Genomic DNA, 18,443 nt, shown 5'->3' on the forward strand with positions numbered 1-18,443 from the left:
GTGGAGCACGGCGCCACCACACTGGCGCTCCGCCGCCCAGAGCCACACTGGCGCCGCTCGCCCCCGCCGGCGGCACAGAAACGATGGCAGCCACCCAGGCCAGTGAGCGACGACAGGTGCGGGGCGGGAACCGAGGCCCAAGCTGCAGCACAGAACCGAGCACGCGCAGAGCGGCGCAGACCGAATTCCCAGACCTTAGGGCGGGAGGGTTCCGACTCCCCGCGCGGATTCTATGCTGGGCGGGGCTTCGCGAGGGGCGGGGCAAGCACTTTGGGTGGCCCCGCCCAGGGCGTGGCCAGGTGCGGCGCTCAGGGCGATCGGCGCAAGGCCTGCGGGGATTACGTAATGGCGTAAGGGGCGGGGATGGAGGCGGGGCCGGACCGTTCTCGGGGATTACGTAAGGAAACGTGACCGAGGGCGGAGAATCCGCGATGGGGGCGGGGAGAGGGCGTGGCTCAAGTCGGAACTGGGCGGGGCTCAAGACGGAACTGGGCGGGGCTCCGAGCGAGAGCGGAAGAAGGAGCGTGGGTAGGCCGTAGCTTGCGAGGTGCGAGCCGGACAACGGCTTGCAAGCATGCTCCGCTGTACCCGAGCCTGGAGGCTCCCCCTTGAGGGGCTCGGCCTGCACAGTCGTAGCTTCGCGAGGGTGCCTGTCGCACCCAGCAGCAGCGGCGGCCGAGGGGAGGCCGAGCCGAGGTCAGTCAGGGGCACCGGGCGGGAGGCGCCCTGTCCTCCTTTTCCTGCCGGGCCCCGACGGCCCCATATCCTCCCCTTGGGCCCGTCGCCTCCCAGGCCTCTCCCCCAAAGCCCTTTCCCCTACCCCTTTCCCCGCCTCCGCCGGTTCAGACCCTGACCCGGATCCTTCCCCTGCCAGGCCGCTTCCGCTTTCCTACAGCCTTCTGGACGGGGAGGCAGCCCTCCCGGCCGTCATTTTTCTGCACGGGCTCTTCGGCTGCAAAACTAACTTCAACTCCATCGCCAAGGCCTTCTCCCAGCAGACAGGACGTAGGGTGCGCTTCCGAGTGGGCGGGGCCTGGGAGGAGGCGGGGCTGGGGCGTCCCGCTTCTCGGGGTCCCGCTCCTCACGCTGAGCATGGACCCTGAACGGCAACCCTGTTTGTTCCCTTACGTTGCCATCTTCATTAATTCATGTTGTAGATCTCCATCGGCGCTGGCCAATGACTAGGCGCCTGCACCCTTTCCATGAAGGGGCCTGCTTGTTTCCTAGGGATGACCTGGAGCTCACCACCTCTTATGGCAGCCCGTTCTTCTGTGCTCCTACTGTTGGAAATTCCTGGAGTCTCGTTCCTGGCATTCTCCGGGATTACCCCCCAGCCTGGCCAGCCCTTCAGAGACGTGGTCACAACCCTGGGGCCTGCTCTTCTCTGGCAGAGTGGCCCCAGGTTCTTCATCTGGGCCTTCTAGGTCTGGAAACTGGGCCCTCCCACCATCTGGGCCCATCCCCTCTGCAGGGTGTATCCCCAGGCTCTCCACACCCTTGACCTGCTGTCCCTACAAGGCCTTTGGCTGTCTACCCTAGAATGGGGATACCAGCGCAGCTCTGTCTCAACCCACTCCCCAGGTGCTGACGGTGGATGCTCGTAACCACGGTAACAGCCCCCACAGCCCAGACATGAGCTACGAGATCATGAGCCAGGACCTGCAGGACCTCCTGCCCCAGCTGGGCCTGGTTCCCTGTGTCGTCGTTGGTCACAGCATGGGAGGGAGGACAGCCATGCTGCTGGCACTACAGAGGGTGAGCCGCTCCTGTCTGGGACCTCCTCCCATTCAGTATATACCCTGAGTGCTCCGCAGGCAACCTGGGACTCAAATGATCCTTGGATGACCACATTCAGGCTCCAGGAGCCGTACCTGAGACTCACTGTGTCTGCCTAAGACTGGTCCCAATTCGGTTCTCTCCCACAGCCAGAGCTGGTGGAACGTCTGATTGCTGTAGATATCAGCCCAGTGGAAGGCACAGGTTCCTCCCACTTTCCTGCCTATGTGGCAGCCATGAGGACCGTCAATATCCCAGATGGGCTGCCCCGCTCCCGTGCCCGGAAACTGGCAGATGAACAGCTCAGTTCTGTTGTCCAGGTGATACACCCAAGCCCCCCGGATGCTGTTGTAGACCGGGACCTGTCAAGGGACGAGTGGTACCCCCAGTCCGCACAAGGAACCCCCCCAACTGCTGCACCTCCACAGAACCTGGCCGTACGGCAGTACCTGCTCACCAACCTGGTAGAGGTAGACGGGCGCCTGGCGTGGAGGTTGAACTTGGATGCCCTGGCCCAGCACCTAGACAAGCTCTTGACTTTCCCACAGAGGCAGGAGTCCTACCTCGGACCAACACTCTTTCTCCTCGGTGGAAACTCCCAATTTGTGCAGTAAGCCAGCTTGGGTAGTGGGAGGGGCATGCTTTACTCGCCCAGGCCCTAGCCTGGGGACCCTACCAGGGAAGGCCTTGGGTGTGGAAGGGGGGTGGCTGAGAGGCCAGAAATACCACTGGGCATGTGGACTTATGCAGCTCTCTCCGTTTCTCCCCACTCTGCTTACACTTGTCTCTTTCACTCCTCCTTATCCCACTTTCACCCATTTTCGATGGCCGTCACTGCGATGCACAGTCCCAGCCACCACCCTGAGATTATGCGGCTCTTCCCTCGGGCCCAGATACAGACGGTGCCGAACGCTGGCCACTGGATCCACGCTGAACGCCCACAGGACTTCATAGATGCCATCCGAGGCTTCCTGGTCTAAGAGTTGCTGGCAAGAAGGGGGCTGGGCGCAGTGGCTCATGCCTGTAATTCCAGCACTTTGGGAGGCTGAGGTGGGAGGATCACTTGACACCAGGAGTTCGAGAGTAGCCTGGCCAACATGGTGAAACCCCATCTCTACTAAAAGTACAAAAATTAGCCTGACGTGGTGTTGCACGCCTGTAATCCCACCTACTCAGGAGGCTGAGGCAGGAGAATCACTTGAACCCAGGAGGCGGAGGTTGTAGTGAGCCGAGATCACACCACTGCACTCCAGCCTGGGCAACAGAGCAAGACTACATCTCAAAAAAGACAAAACAAAACAAACAAGAGGCACAAAACCCCAGGCTTCTAGTCCCTGCAGCCTGCTCCACATTTGGGCACAGGAGGACTCAGACGGGCACTGAGTGGGCATGAGGTTTTACAGGGGTGGTCAGACCTCAGGCTTTAATGAATAAAGACATTACTCTCCAAGTCCTGGGCTGAGGTCTGTGTCACCACCAACGTCCCCGACCCAGGGAGAATTTGGACCGGGGGGTCCTGGCAGCTCCAGGGTCCATGTGGTGTCCCCGAGTACCCTCAGTCTCTCTCTGCAGCTGATGCTGGACCTGCTGCCATACCAGCTGCTGCACGTCCTCCTGTGGACAGGAGAGCAGGTTCAAGGCTGAGTCTGTGCCCTCTTCCCCACACCTCCCAGGCCCTGACGGCATTCCGCCTACCTCCCAGGCCTCCAGCTCCCGCCTCAGCCTCAGTTTCTCCTCCAGGACCTCCAGCAGCTGGGCCTCCATGGTGCGTAGCCTGGCTTCGCACCTCTGCAGCTCTGCCTCCACTGCCTGCTTCCTGTGGGTAGCAAAGAGAGTAGCTGAGGCTCGGACCCTGTGGGTCTGGTTATGGGGTCCTGGGGGTGGATGAGTGTGGCCACAGCCCTGGCCTCAGTGACAGGGCAGCTGCTTGTGTGGCTTTCTTTCCAGAATGCCTGACTAGCCCCCCGCTCCTCCATTAGCAGGACAAGGCCCTGCAGGGGAGCCCCCAGCTCCCCTCCTGGCCCCCAAAAGCAGCTTCCCCTTACTTGGCAATGGCTTCATCCCGCTCCTGGAGGACTTGGTCCAGGGAAGGTTCTGTCCTGGTGTCCCCCAGTGCTCCAGCCGCTTGGTACTCTGGGCTGTGTTGCAGGGTGACAGAGGAGGAGGCGGCGACCAAGGCTTGTCTGGAAGAGGTGTCCCACTCTGGGCCCTCCCGCCTTGGCCTCGGCTCTGATGCTGCTGTCAGGTGGGGAGGGGGCTGAGGTGCGGTGTACCTGCCCCTGCTTCTGCCCCAGTCTCATGGACCTATGGAAAGGAAAAGGAGGTGGCTGCTGTGGCCACTGCCTGCCTCAGTGCAAGCAGTGTGGGCAGGGTATTTGGACCCCCAAGGAGTAAAGAAATCTCACCCAGTCATCGGGGAAGGACAAAGCAGCTGTGTTCAGAAGAACACTTACCTTCAAGGGCCAGGACTCAGGGTGGCCTGGTGACTGGGACTCTTGGCAGTCGGGTAGGGCAAGCAAAAGACACAGCCCTTTGCCCTCCCTTCCCAGCAAGGCACTCCCTGGCAGGCCCCACCCCCGTCAGGCCAAGGAGGAGGCCCTGCTGCACCCTAGAAACCTCCATCCGACCCAGAGCACACTCAGCCCCCTTCCTCCCTTCACCGCAAGAGGGTGCTCTACCCACATCTTGCGAAAGGAGGGGTGGAGCCAGGCAAGGTGGCTCATGCCTGGCATCCCAGCACTCAGGGAGGCCAAGGCAGGAGGATCTATTGAGCCCAGTTCAAGGCCACAGTGAGCCATAGGATCACACCACTGCACTCCAGCCTAGGCAACAGAGCAAGACCTTGTCTCATACAGAGAGAGGGAAGGAGAGGAGGGAAGAAGGCATGGTGTCTCCAGTGCTGAGAGACATAAGGTACCCCAGCCCCCGTCCTGAAGGGTTAGCTTCGTACCTTGAATGTCGTCATCCACACATACAAATATAACCTTATCCCTGCAGAAAAACAGAAGGAAAAAAGTGTATTCCTGGCAAATTCCTCCTCACATTTTATTTATTTATTTATTTATTGACCTTTTGAGACAAGAGTCTTGCTCTGTCACCCAGGCTGGAGTGCAGTGGTGCCATCTCAGCTCACTGCAAGCTCCGCCTCCCGGGATCACGCCATTCTGCCTCAGCTACAGGTGCCTGCCACCACGCCCGGCTAATTTTTTGTACTTTTAGTAGAGACAGGGTTTCACTGTGTAAACCAGGATGGTCTGGATCTCCTGACCTCATGATCTGCCTGCCTCGGCCTCCCAAAGTGCTGGGATTACGAGCGTGAGCCACCATGCCTGGCCATTTATTTTATTTATGTATTTTTTTGAGACAAAGTCTCACTCTATTGCCAGGCTGGAGTGCAGTGGCTGCAGTGGTGCAGTCTTGGCTTACTGCAACCTCTGCTTCCCGGGTTCAAGCGATTCCCCTGCCTCAGCCTCCTGAGTGGCTGAGATTACAGGCGCCCACCACTACGCCCTGCTAATTTTTATTTTTTATTTATTTATTTTTTTTTTAGAGACGAGATTTCACCATGTTGGCCAGGGTTGTCTAGAACTCTTGACCTCAAGTGATCCGCCCGCCTCAGCCTTCCAAAGTGCTTGGATTACAGGCGTGAGCCACCACACCCAGCTCAAAATTTTTTGTTTGTTTGTTTGTTTTGTTTTGTTTTTGAGATGGAGTCTCGCTCTGTCGCCCAGGCTGGAGTGCAGTGGTGCGATCTCAGCTCACTGCAAACTCCGCCTCGTGGGTTCACGCCATTCTCCTGCCTCAGCTTCCCGAGTAGCTGGGACTACAAGCGCCCGCCACCACGCCCGGCTAATTTTTTGTATTTTTAGTAGAGACCAGATTTCACCATGTGTTAGCCAGGATAGTCTCAATCTCCTGACCTCGTGATCCGCCCACCTCAGCCTCCCAAAGTGCTGGGATTACAGGCATGAGCCACCTCGCCCAGCCACATTTTTTTTTTTTTTTTGAGAGGGACTCTCACTGTGTCACCTAGGCTGGAGTACGGTGGTGAAATCTCAGCTCGTTGTAACCTCCACCTCCCAGTTCAAACGATTCTTCTGCCTCAGTCTCCCAAGTAGCTGGGACTACAGGTGCCTGCCACCACACCCAGATAATTTTGATTTTTTTTTTAGGAGAGATGGGGTTTCACCATGTTGGCCAGGCTGGTCTCAAACTCCTGACCTCAAGTGATCTGCCTGCCTCAAACTCCCAAAGTGCTAGGATTACAAGTGTGACCCACATGCCCAGTCTGCATTTTTTGTTCTTAGACTCAGTGTGTCGCCCAGGCAGGAGTGCGGTGGCACAGTCATAGCTCACTGCAGCCTCAAACTCCTGGGCTCAACGGATCCTCCCTCCTCAGTCTTCCGAGTAGCTGGTACTATAGGCATTCACCACCATGCCCACCAATTGTTTTTAAAATGTTTTGTAGACATGGGGTCTCGCTATGGTGCCCAGGCTGGTCTTGAACTCCTGACTTCCAGTGTCAGCCTCCCAACGCACCCGGCCCTCCTAACATCTTGAGTACTACCTCTAATATTCCCAGCATTCTGATCCGAGAGCATGGGTAGGTCTGCTGTGCCCTCAGGGGTCTCAGTACCCCCCACCAACCTTGAGGTGACCACCACCTCCACAAGTACCCGGAGTATACCAACAACATATTAATAAATGTGTGAAAAGAAATCTCCATTTCAGCAAAGGACTTTTCAGCAAAGTTACATATTAGGGATTAGTTCCTCAACCCAGCTCCAAACAGTAAATGTCATCAGGTGCGGTGGCTGTAGTCCCAGCTACTCGGGAGGCTGAGGCAGGAGGATCGCTGGAGCCCAGGAGTTCCAGGTTGTAGTGCAGTATGCCCGTATTGCAGGTAACTGTACTTGCACTAAGTTCACCACCAATTTGGTGACCTCCCAGGAGCAGGGGACTACTAGCAAGTTGCCTAAAGAGAGGTGCACCAGGCCGGGCGCGGTGGCTCAAGCCTGTAATCCCAGCACTTCAGGAGGCTGAGGCGGGTGGATCACTTGAGGCCAGGAGTTCGAGACCAGCCTGGCCAACACGATAAAACCCCATCTCTACTACACATTTTAAAAAAGTAGCCAGGCATAGTGGCACGCGACTGTAATCCCAGCTACTCGGGTGCCTGAGGCAGGAGAATCGCTTGAACCCGAGAGGCGGAGATTGCAGTGAGCCGAGATGGCACCACCACTGCACTCAAGGCTGGGCAATAGAGTGAGATTCTGTCTCAAAAAAAAAAAAAAAAAAAAAAAAAAAACTACAAAAAATTAGTTGGGCATGGTGGCAGGCGCCTGTAATCCCAGCTACTCAAGAGGCCGAGGCAGGAGAATCGCTTGAACCCAGGAGGTGGAGGTTGCAATGAGCCGAGATTGCGCCACTGCACTCCAGCCTGGGCGACAAACTGAGACTCCAGCTCAAAAAAACAAAACAAAACAAACCAAAAAAGCAAGACCAAACCATGCCTTTTTTTTTTTTTTTTTTCCTTTTTTTGAGACAGGGTCTCACTCTGTCACCCAGGCTGGAGTGTAGTGGTGCAATCATAGCTCACAGCAGCCTCGACCTCCCAGGCTCAAGCGATCCTCCCTTCTCAGCATCCCAAGTAGCTGGGACTACAGTCATGAGCCACCATGACTGGCTTTTTCCTGTCATTTATTTTGATGCTCAGATTGTCCCAGATTTGATCAGTGGATGCCCCTTGCTGACCTCTTGTCATCTTGACAAACCCCGTCATTCTTTAATCACTTCGTTTCTTCCTGGCTCAACAAGATATTTCAGGCTCATCTTGTTTCTCCCTGTCCTGGCCCTGAATTTGCCATTTCTTCAAGAATACTTGGTTTCTTTTTTTTTTTTTTTTTTTTTTTTGAGACGGAGTCTCGGTCTGTCGCCCAGGCTGGAGTGCAGTGGCGCAATCTCAGCTCATTGCAAGCTCCGCCTCCCGGGTTCACACCATGCTCCTGCTTCAGCCTCCCGTGTAGCTGGGACTACAGGCGCCCGCCACTTCGCCCGGCTAGTTTTTTGTATTTTTTAGTAGAGACGGGATTTCACCGTGTTAGCCAGGATAGTCTCGATCTTCTGACTTCGTGATCCGCCCGTCTCGGCCTCCCAAAGTGCTGGGATTACAGGCTTGAGCCACCGCGCCCAGCCTTTGGTTTCTTTTTAAGGAGGAATAGTATTTAGAAACCAGGATCTCCGTGGTAGGCACATTCAATGCAATTAGGGTCATTCTAAGCCAGGGTCCACTCTGTGGGCCCACACTTATACACACACATAAACATACATATTTATGTCTGTTTATTTCTTTATCTGTCTACATAAACTGGGGGAAAATAGTTTATTTTAAATTCCACTTTAAAAGCACGAGTTTCATCCTTGCCTTTTTTTAACCTTTCCATATACATACTACACACACACACACACACACACACACACACACACACATATATATATATATATATATTTTAAACAGGGTCTCACTCTATTTCCCAGGCTGGAGTGCAGTGGTGTAATCATGGCTAACTGCAGCCTCAATCTCCTGGACTCAAGCCATCCTCCCACCTCAGCCTCCTGAGTAGCTGGGACTACAGGCACTCGCCACCATACCCAGTTAATTTTCTTTTCTTTTTTTTTTTTTTGAGACAGAATCTTACTCTGTCGCCCAGGCTGGGGTTCAGTGGTGTAGGGTCCAGCCCTACGGGGCTTAGCAGGTGTTCTCCCCATGTGCAGAGACGAGAGATTGCAAGAAATAAAGACACAAGACAAAGAGAAAAAGAGAAAACAGCTGGGCCCGGGGGACCACTACCATGAAAACGCGGAGACCGGTAGTGGCCCCGAACGGCTGGGAGCGCTGATATTTACTGCATACAAGACAAGGGGGGCAGGGTAAGGAGGGTGAATCTTCTAAGTGATTGACAAGGTGAGGCAAGTCACGTGATCACAGGACAGGGGGCCCTTCCCTCTTAGGTAGCCGAAGCAGAGAGAGAGAAGACAGCATACGTCAGCGTTTTCTTCTATGCACTTATAAGAAAGATCAAAGACTTTTAAGACTTTCACTATTCCTTCTACCGATATCTACTACGGACTTCAAAGAGGAACCAGGAGTACAGGAGGAACATGGAAGAGGTCAAGGAACGTGTCCATTGAAGCACAGTGCCACAGGGAGGGATTTAGGCCACCGGATGCCTACGGGCAGGCCTGGATAATATCCAGCCTCCCACAAGAAGCTGGTGGAGCAGAGTGTTCCCTGACTCCTCCAAGGAAAGGAGACTCCCTTTCATGGTCTGCTAAGTAACGGGTATCTTCCCAGACACTGGCACTACCGCTTGACCAAGGAACCCTCAAGTGACCCTTATGCGGGTGTGACAGAAGCCTCACCTCTTGCCTTCTAGGGCACTTCTCACAATGTCCCTTCAGCACCTGACCCTATACCCGCCGTTTATCCCTAGGTTATATTAGTAATTCAATAAAGAGTAATATTAAAAGCTAATGATTAATGATGTTTATAATAATGATTGATAATTGTCCATGATCATCTCTATATCTAATTTGTATTATGACTATTCTTTTTTTTTTTTTTTTTTTTTTTTTTTTTGAGACAGAGTCTCGCTCTGTCGCCCAGGCTGGAGTGCAGTGGCCGGATCTCAGCTCACTGCAAGCTCCGCCTCCCGGGTTCACGCCATTCTCCTGCCTCAGCCTCCCGAGTAGCTGGGACTACAGGCGCCCGCCACCTCGCCCGGCTAGTTTTTTGTATTTTTTAGTAGAGACGGGGTTTCACCGGGTTAGCCAGGATGGTCTCGATCTCCTGACCTCGTGATCTGCCCGTCTCGGCCTCCCAAAGTGCTGGGATTACAGGCTTGAGCCACCGTGCCCGGCCTATTATGACTATTCTTATTCTAACTATTTTCTTTATTATACTGAAACAGTTTGTGCCTTCAGCCTTCTGCCTCGGCACCTAGGTAATCCTCCGCCCACAAGGGGCAAGATCTCAGCTCACTGCTACCTCCGCCTCCAGGTTAAAGCGATACTCATGCCTTGGCCTCCTGAGTAACTGAGATAACAGGCACGGACCACCACACCTGGCTAATTTTTGTATTTTTAGTAGAGATGGGGTTTTGCCATGTAGGCCAGGCTGTTTTTGAACTCTCAACCTCAGGTGATCTGCCCACCTCGGCCTCCAAAAGTGTTTTAAAATTACAGGCATGAGCCACCATGCCTGCCCTAATTTTTTTTATTATTATTATTTTTTTAGAGTCAGGGTCTTGCTATATTGCCCAGGCTGGTCTCAAACTCCTGGGCTCAAGTGATTATCCTGCCTTAGCCTCCCAAAGTGCTGGGATTACAGGTGAAAGCCACCGCACCTGGGTCTCTCTCCTTATTTTATTTTATTTTATTTATCTTTTTTTTTTTTTTTTTTTTTTTGAGACAGGGTCTCACTCTGTTGCCCAGGCAGGAGTACAATGACACAATCTCGGCTCACTGCAACCTCCACCTCCCAGGTTCAAGCGATTCTAGTGCCTCAGCCTCCCGAGTAGCTGGGATTACAGGTGGGCACCACCACGCCCAGCTAATTTTTGTATTTTTAGTAGAGGCAGGGTTTCACCATATTGCCCAGGTTGGTCACGAACTCCTGAGCTCAGGCGATCTGCTGCCTTGGCCTCCCAAAGTGTTGGGATGACAGGCGTGCACCATGGCTCCCAGTCAGATTAGCCCGTGTTTCTAAGAGCTTTACAGTCATTCATTCAGCCCACAAATATTTACTGAGTACCTACTGTGTTCAAAGTATGTTTCCAAGTGACAGACGTAAATCAAGACAAAGTTCCTTGAGCTCATGGAGTTCACATTCCAATGAGGGGAAATAGACCATAAACAGATTAACAAGTATATCAGATGGCAAGAACTACAGTACTGTGGAGAAGAATTAAGCAGGGAGAGGAAATAAGGAGGGAACAGGCGATTGCTATTTTTGTTTTGTTTTGTTTTGTTTTATTTCTGAGACTGAATCTTACTGTGTTTCCCAGGCTGGTGTGTGGTGGTTTGATCTCGGCTCACTGCAACCTCCACCTCCCGGGTTCAAGGGATTCTCCCGCCTCAGCCTCCGAAGTAACTGGGACTACAGGCGCCCACCACCACACCTGGCTAATTTTTTGTATTTTTGGTAGAGACACAGTTTCACCACGTTGACCAGGCTGGTCTTGAACTCCTGACCTCAAGTGATCCACCTGCCTTGGCCTCCCAAAGTTCTGGGATTACAGGTGTGAGCCACTGCAGCCAGCCAGTTGCTATTTTACATAATTCTGTGGTTACTGTAAGGAGATCACAAATAATCACCTACCATTTAGATTAAAAACAACCAACCTAATCACTCTCATGACTCAGAGTGATATTTTCAGTGACAGCATCATTAATAGGCTCAGAAAGTGCTGTGTTCTACAAGTATGAGTTAGCAAAACATTAAAAACAGAAAAATAGGCCGGGCGCGGTGGCTCACGCCTGTCATCCCAGCACTTTGGGAGGCCGAGGCGGGCGGATCACGAGGTCAGGAGATGGAGACCATCCTGGCTAACACGGTGAAACCCTGCCTCTACTAAAAATACAAAAACTTAGCCAGGCGTAGTGGCGGATGCCTGTAATCCCAGCTGCTGGGGTGACTGAGGCAGGAGAATGGTGGGAACCCGGGAGGCGGAGCTTGCAGTGAGCCGAGATTGCGCCACTGCACCCCAGCCTGGGCCACAGAGCGAGATTCCGTCTCGGAAAAAAATAAAAATATAAAAGAAAAATAAAAAAGTGCTGTGTTTCCAAGCAAAAGCGAAGATGATGTGTTTGAGGAAACTAGGGAACTTGAAAGAGGCACTAGGGGATGACACATAACAATGACAATGACCATGGGAGGCAGAAATGCGAATAAAGAGTTTGCATAAACTTTCAGAAACCACAAGAGTGGAAAAGCAATGTTTCTAAATAAAATTATTCTTTAAAATATAAGATTTTAGGCCAGGTGAGGTGGCTCATGCTTGTAATCCCAGCACTTCGGGAGGCCGAGGTGGGCAGATCACTTGAGGTCAGGAGTTTGAGATCTGCCTGACCAACATGATGAAACTCTGTCTCTACTAAAAATACAAAAAATTAGCCGGGCACAGCAGTGCACAGCTGTCATACCAGGTACTCTGGAGGCTGAGGTGAGAGGGTCACTTGAACCTGGGAGGCAGAGGTTGCAGTGAGCCAAGATTGTGCCACTGCACTCCAGCCTGGGAGACAGAGCAAGACTCCATGTCAAAAAAAAAAAAAAATTAAAATAGCGTTGGGCACAGTGGCTCACGCCTGTAATCCCAGCACTTTGGGAGGCCAAGGCAGGCAGATCACCGGAGGTCGGGAGTTCGAGACCAGCCTGACCAACATGGAGAAACCCCGTCTCTACTAAAAAAATACAAAATTAGGTGTGGTGGCGCATGCCTGTACTCTCACTCAGGAGACTGAGGCAGGAGAATCGCTTGAACCCTGGAGGCGGAAGTTGCAGTGAGCCGAGATTGTGCCATTGCACTCCAGCCTGGGTGACAAGAGCGAGACTCCATCTCAAAATAAATAAATAAATAAATAAATAAATAAATAAATAAATAAATAAATAAAATATGGGATTTTAAGTCTAAATTTTAACTATTTAACTAAATATTATAAGGGAGTTGATTATTCATCTCTATCTCTAAAAGTTTAAATTAGAATTTGAAACAAAATTTTTAAATCTCATTGAGAGAAAGAAGAAAGGAATTTACATTCAGGCATATAGTAAATTTCATCCCAAAGCACTATGCAAATGTCACACGCTAAGCACCAGGACTCCTTCCCTGGCCGCCCACATCCTGCTCCCACATGATGGCTGAGCCCAGGCCTGGGGTTGAGCCAGGAGATGGTTCCCAGCTAATGGTGAACTGGGATGGGGAGAGAGAGCTACCGGGGGCTGGGGGGCTGGGCATGGTGATCAAAACACCAGGGATTGGCAGGGCCTGGCAATTTAAGCACTGCCACCCAAGCCTTATGACTTTGTATGCCTCAATGTTCTCATCTGTGAAATGGAGCTAGTAGAGGGCCTCCCTAACAGAGTCATAGTAAGGGTTAAAGGAGGCAGGCGCCTCACACCATGGCCAGTGCTTTGTATAAAGCACAGGTTAGGGCACCAAACGCCCTTTGAGAGGCTGAGGCGGGGGGATGACTTGAGCCCAGGAGTTCGAGACAAGCCTGGGCAACATAGCAAGACTCTGTACTTTTATTTTCCTTCCTTCCTTCCTTCCTTCCTTCCTTCCTTCCTTCCTTCCTTCCTTCTCTCTCTCTCTTTCTTTCTTTCTTTTCACCCTGCAATTTTTAAAAATTAAATTACAAAAAGAAAAACAAAATGGACCAGGGCCAGCTTCCCAGGAGAGGAGAAAAGGGGAATAAGCCTGCCAGACCCAATAAAGCAACAAGAAGAGAATCTCAACTACACACACACACACACACACACACACACACACACACACACAGACACACAAAACAGACACACACACAGACACGCAAACAGAACACACACACAGACACACACACAGACATACACAGATACACACACACAGACATACACACACAGATACACACACAGATACACACACAGATACACACACACACAGATACACACACACACACACACACACACACACACACAGCCATGCAGCCTGGGTCAGCTGCCCTTCCCATTCCCCAGCCCCCACAACATGCTCCAGGAACAAGTCTGTTTCTGAATCCTACAAAAGCTTCCTCCTCTTCCTCCTCCGGACCCCAGCAGCCCCTGGGCCTCCTCATCGTTGTCCTGTCACTGTCACTGTGCCTCTCCTACCAGCCCCGGAGCTTCTGGAGGACAGGTGGTGACTGTCTTCATGCCAACCACCCCACACAGGTACAAGGCAAGGCAAGGCAATACCGGCCCTGCCCAGCAGGTGGCAGCAGCGCTCAACGTCAGGATTGCAGTGGACCCGGGCTCATCCCAACCCTTCCAGCCTATGGGATGGAAACACCAAGCTGTGCCCAGGATTTCTGGGAGTTCCCAAATGTCCAGCCTTTGCCCTGTGCATGCTTTGTTTGTTTGTTTGTTTGTTTTGAGACGGAGTCTTGCTGTGTTGCCCAGGCTGGAGTGCAGTGGCGTGATTTTTGACTCAGTGCAACCTCCACCTCCTGGGTTCAAGCGATTCTCCTACTCAGCCTTCCGAGTAGCTAGGATTACAGACACACGCCACCACGCCTGGCTAGTTTTTGTATTTTTAGTAGAGACGGGGTTTTACCATGTTGCCGGTCTGGAACTCGAACTCCTGTCCATCCACCAAGGCCTCCCAAAGTGCTGGGATTACAGGTGTGAGTCACTGTGACTGGCCTCGCCTCACTTCCTTCGAGCGCATTCTCTTCCCTCCTCTACTCCAGGCCTCCTCGCCTCCTTGCTGTTTCTCATTCACACCAGGCCGGCTCCCTCCTCATGGTTGTTGCACTTGCTGTTCCCTCCGCCCAGAAGTCTCTTCCCCAGATACCTACATGACTCACTCTCTCACGTCCTTCAGAGATTTACTCAAATACCACCTTCTCAGGAAGGACCTCCCTGACCAAATCATCTAGAATTGGAGCTGGGCGCAGCGGCGCTCGCCTGGAGTCTCAACTACTCAGGGGGCTGAGGCAGGTGGATCACTTGAGCCCAGGCATTCAAGACCAACCTGGGAACATATGAAGACCCCATCTCTGCAAAAAATACAAAAATTAACCAGGTGTGGTAGTGTACACCTGTAATCCCAGCTACTTGGGAGGCTGAGGCAAGAGGACCACTTGACCCTAGGAGTTCCAGGCTGCAGTGAGCCATGATCATGCCACTGCACTCCAGACTGGGCAACACAGCAAGACCCTGTCTTTAAAAAAAAGAAGACGAAAAAACTTGAACTGTACCAAAACTGGAATTCCTCCCTCAAACTCAGTAAGTAGTTCCTACCCTGTCTTTCCTTGATCTTCCTTGTAGCGTATCATCACCATTATATATGTTATTTATTTGTGTGTTTGGCATCTTTACTAGACCACAGACTCCATGGCGGCAAGGGCTTGTCCATCTTGTTTTCTGCCATATTCCCAACATCTAGAATAGTGGGCACATGGTAGATGCTCAATAAATACTTTTTATTTTTATATATTTTTGGACAGGGCCTCACTCTCTTGTTCAGGCTGGTGTAGAGCAGCACAATCATGGCTCACTGAAGGCTCAAACTCCTGGGCTCAAGCAATCCTCCCACCTCAGCCTCCTAAGTAGCTGAGAGTAGAGGTGTGCACCACCATGCTCAGCTAATTTTCAGAAAAAGATTTTTCTCTAGAGACGGGGGTCTCCCTGTGTTGCCCAGGTTGATCTTGAACTTCCTACCTCAAGCAATCCTCCTGCCTCAGCCTCCCAAAGTGCTGGGATTACTGGCATGAGCCACCACCACACTGAGCCTAATAAATACTTTTTAAATAGAGGAATGAAGGCTGGGCATGGTAGCTCATGCCTATAATCCCAGCACTTTGGGAGACTGAGGTGGGTGGATCACCTGAGGTTAGGAGTTCGAGACCAGCCTGGCCAACACAGAGAAACCCCATCTCTACTAAAAATACAAAAAAATTAGCCGGATGTGGTGGCTCATGCCTGTAATCCCAGCTATCTGGGAGGCTGAGGCAGGAGAATTCCTTGAACCCGGGAGGTGGAAGTTGCCGTGGCCCAAGATTGTGCCATGTTACTCCAGCCTGGGCGACAAGTGTGAAACTCAGTCTGTAAATAAATAAATAAAGGAATGATAATCTGGCCCTCAATGGGCTTCCCTTGTCTGCACAATAGTTTAGTATCCAAGGCCTCCTCCCTCCTTGGGCTCATCCCCCACCTATGTCTACCCATTCCCACCAGAGTGCCACAGCAGGTTCCTGAGGGGCTCCCAGTAGAGTGCTCCATTTTGAGAGCTCCCACCCCCACCCCTGCCCCAGTGTCCTTCCTTTGTCCACTCCCTGCTGCAATCCCGCTGCAAGAACCTGTTGGAATGTCACCACCTCTGGGAAGCCACTCTGATTCCTTAACCTGCTAAAACCATGTCTGTCTCCCCAACTGCAGTGGGAACGTCTTGAGTGCAGAACAGTGGCCCCAGAGCACGGTTTCCCATTTAATGTTTGATGAATGAATGAATGATTAAATGAGAAAAATACTTAGCAGAAAAGCAGAGTTTAAAGTGAAGGGCAAGGCCGGGTGCAGTGTCTTATGCCTGTAATCCCAGCACATTGGGAAGCCGGTAGATCACTTGAGTCCAGGAGTTCGAGACCAGCCTGGGCAACATGACGAAACCCCATCTCTACCAAAATACAGAAATTAGCCAGGAGTGGTGGCTCATGCCTGTAGTCCCAGCTACTCAGGAGGCTGAGGAGGGAGGTTCGCTTGAACACGGGAGGCGGAGGTTGCAGCGAGCTGAGATTGTGCCATGGACTCCAGCCTGGACAACAGAGTGAGACTCCATCTCAAAAATAAAAATAAAACAAAAAAAAGCCGGGCACAGTGGCTCACACCTGTAATCCCAGCACTTTGGGAGGCCAAGGCAGGTGGATCATTTGAGGTCAGGAGTTCAAGACCGGCCTGACCAACATGGTGAAGCCCATCTCTACTACAAATACAAAAATTAGCCGGGAGTGATGGTGGGTGCCTGTAATCCCAGCTGCTCAAGAAGCTGAGGCAGGAAAATCAGTTGAACATGGGAAGTGGAGGTTGCAGTGGGCCTAGATTGCACCACTGCACTGCAGCCTGGGTGAGAGAATGAGACTCAGCATGAAAACAAACAAACAAACAAACTAAAAAAGAGAGTGAAGCGAAAGGCACACATTCTTTTTTTTTTTTTTTTTTTTTAGAAATGAAGTCTCCCTATGTTGCCCAGGCTGGTCTTAAACTCCTGGCCTCAAGCAATCCTCCATCCTTGGCCTCCCGAACTGCTGGATTATGGGTATGAGCCACTGTGCCTGGCCACATTTATTTCTTTATTCATTTTTCATGCTACTATTTAATATGTGTCTCAATGAGTGATGCTTGGTGTGACACCAGGGCTCTCAGAGGGCAGGAGCTGAGCCTCCCTTTCCTGCCCTCTCCCCACGGGGCCAGACACTGGGCTCCGGGGGCATACGTGTGACCCACCCCACTGACTCACCCTCCAGGCTAGACCAGGAGTCAGGCAGCCTCCCCTGTCACTTGTCATCTCTGGGCAAGTTCCTCTAGCACTTACATCCTTGCTTTTCCTATGTCAAATGGGACCCCATCAATGCCCATTCTGTGGGGCACCCAAAGTTGAAGCCGGGACAACTGGAAGGGGGTGTGGCTGTCCCCCCTGCCAGGCCACATCGGACCGTCTTGGGCCAGATTTTCCAGGGAAGAAGGGAAAGCTGGAACAGTGTCCCTAGCTTGCCTGGCAGCCAGCTAACCTGTGCCCATAGTCTGGGAGAGGTGCCAGGCCCAGACACACTGGGCAGCAGGGGGCTGGATTGGCTCCAGAGCTCCCATGCTTTGGCAGTCCTGGGTAAGTGAAGGGGTGTGCTTGGCTTAGGGTCAAGAGGGTGTGGGCCACAGAAGCGACAGCTGGGGGTGGTGGAGGGCACCGCGGGCTTATGGGGGTGTGTGCGAGACCACTGTTGCAACAAGATGCTGGCAGGGACCTTCCAAAGAACATCTGCTGTTGACTGCCCCCCCACTCCCACTCCTCCACAGGTTTTCCCATGAGTCCTAGAGGAAGCCAGGCCCCAGGCTTCTAGACAGAAAATAGAACCTACCTTGGCCAAGCACAATCTCAGTGCTTTGGAAGGCCAAGCCAGGAGGATCGCTTGAGGCCAGGACTTTGAGACCAGCCTGGGCAACACGAGGAGAACCCGTCTCTCCAAAAAGGAAAAAAGAGAAAATAGAACCTCAGGCCTAGAGCCAGAGCTCAGGACTGGGGATGCAGGGAAAGGAGAAGGAGAGGGGGCTAAAATTCACATCTCTTTCCCAAAGATAGAGGAGTTCCTGACTGAGTACAGTGGCTCACACCTGTAATCCCAGCACTCTGGGAGGCTGAGGCGGGCAGATCGAGGTCAGGAGCTTGAAACCAGCCTGGCCCACATGGTGAAATCCCGTCTCTACCAAAAATACAAAAAAATTAGTCAGGTGTGGTGGCGGGTGCCTGTAATCTCAGTTACTCGGGAGGCTGAGGCAGGAGAATTGCTTGAACCCGGGAGGCGGAGGTTGCAGTGAGCCAAGATCGTGCCACTGCACTCCAGCCTGGGCAACAGAGAGAGACTCCATCTCAAAAAAAAAAAAAAAAAAAAAAAAAAAAAAATTAGGCTGGGTGTGGTGGCTCACGCCTGTAATCCCAGCACTTTGGAAGGCCGAGGCAGGTGGATCACAAGGTCAGGAGTTCGAGACCAGCCTACCCAACATGGCGAAACTCCATCTCTACTAAAAATACAAAAAATTAGCCAGGCGTGGTGGCAGGCATCTGTAATCCCAGCTACTTGGGAGGCCGAAGCAGGAGAATCACTTGAACTCAGGAGGCGGAGGTTGCAGTGAGCCGAGATCGCGCCACTGCACTCCAGCCTGG

The 18,443-nt window shown here is 52.4% G+C and overlaps 1 protein-coding gene and 1 long non-coding RNA gene across 5 annotated transcripts; one reads left to right on the forward strand and one right to left on the reverse strand.

The window, feature by feature from the left end:
- The first annotated feature begins 487 nt into the window (after positions 1-487).
- On the forward strand, positions 488-3,226 carry ABHD11 (abhydrolase domain containing 11). Of its 4 annotated transcripts, XM_008018335.3 has the most exons (6): positions 490-696; positions 875-1,010; positions 1,582-1,755; positions 1,926-2,096; positions 2,205-2,386; positions 2,624-3,226. In XM_008018335.3, exons 1-6 carry the CDS (start codon positions 575-577, stop codon positions 2,754-2,756), a joined length of 918 nt encoding a protein of 305 aa, XP_008016526.2. In that variant the 5' UTR covers positions 490-574; the 3' UTR covers positions 2,757-3,226. The 4 variants fall into 4 exon arrangements, with proteins under 4 accessions (XP_008016525.2, XP_008016527.2, XP_008016526.2 ...); XM_008018334.3 differs by having other exon boundaries at positions 488-696; positions 1,926-2,386; XM_008018336.3 differs by lacking the exon at positions 1,926-2,096 and having other exon boundaries at positions 488-696; positions 2,097-2,386.
- An 84-nt stretch (positions 3,227-3,310) lies between these two features.
- Positions 3,311-4,080, reverse strand: LOC119621378 (uncharacterized). Its single transcript, XR_005237922.2, has 3 exons — positions 3,822-4,080; positions 3,472-3,592; positions 3,311-3,390 (listed from the first exon to the last, which is right to left on the reverse strand). It is a non-coding gene; the product is annotated as an uncharacterized lncRNA (long non-coding RNA).
- Positions 4,081-18,443: the final 14,363 nt, after the last annotated feature.

Source organism: Chlorocebus sabaeus, chromosome 28 (genome assembly GCF_047675955.1).
Source record: "Chlorocebus sabaeus isolate Y175 chromosome 28, mChlSab1.0.hap1, whole genome shotgun sequence".
Classification (NCBI taxonomy): domain Eukaryota; kingdom Metazoa; phylum Chordata; class Mammalia; order Primates; family Cercopithecidae; genus Chlorocebus; species Chlorocebus sabaeus.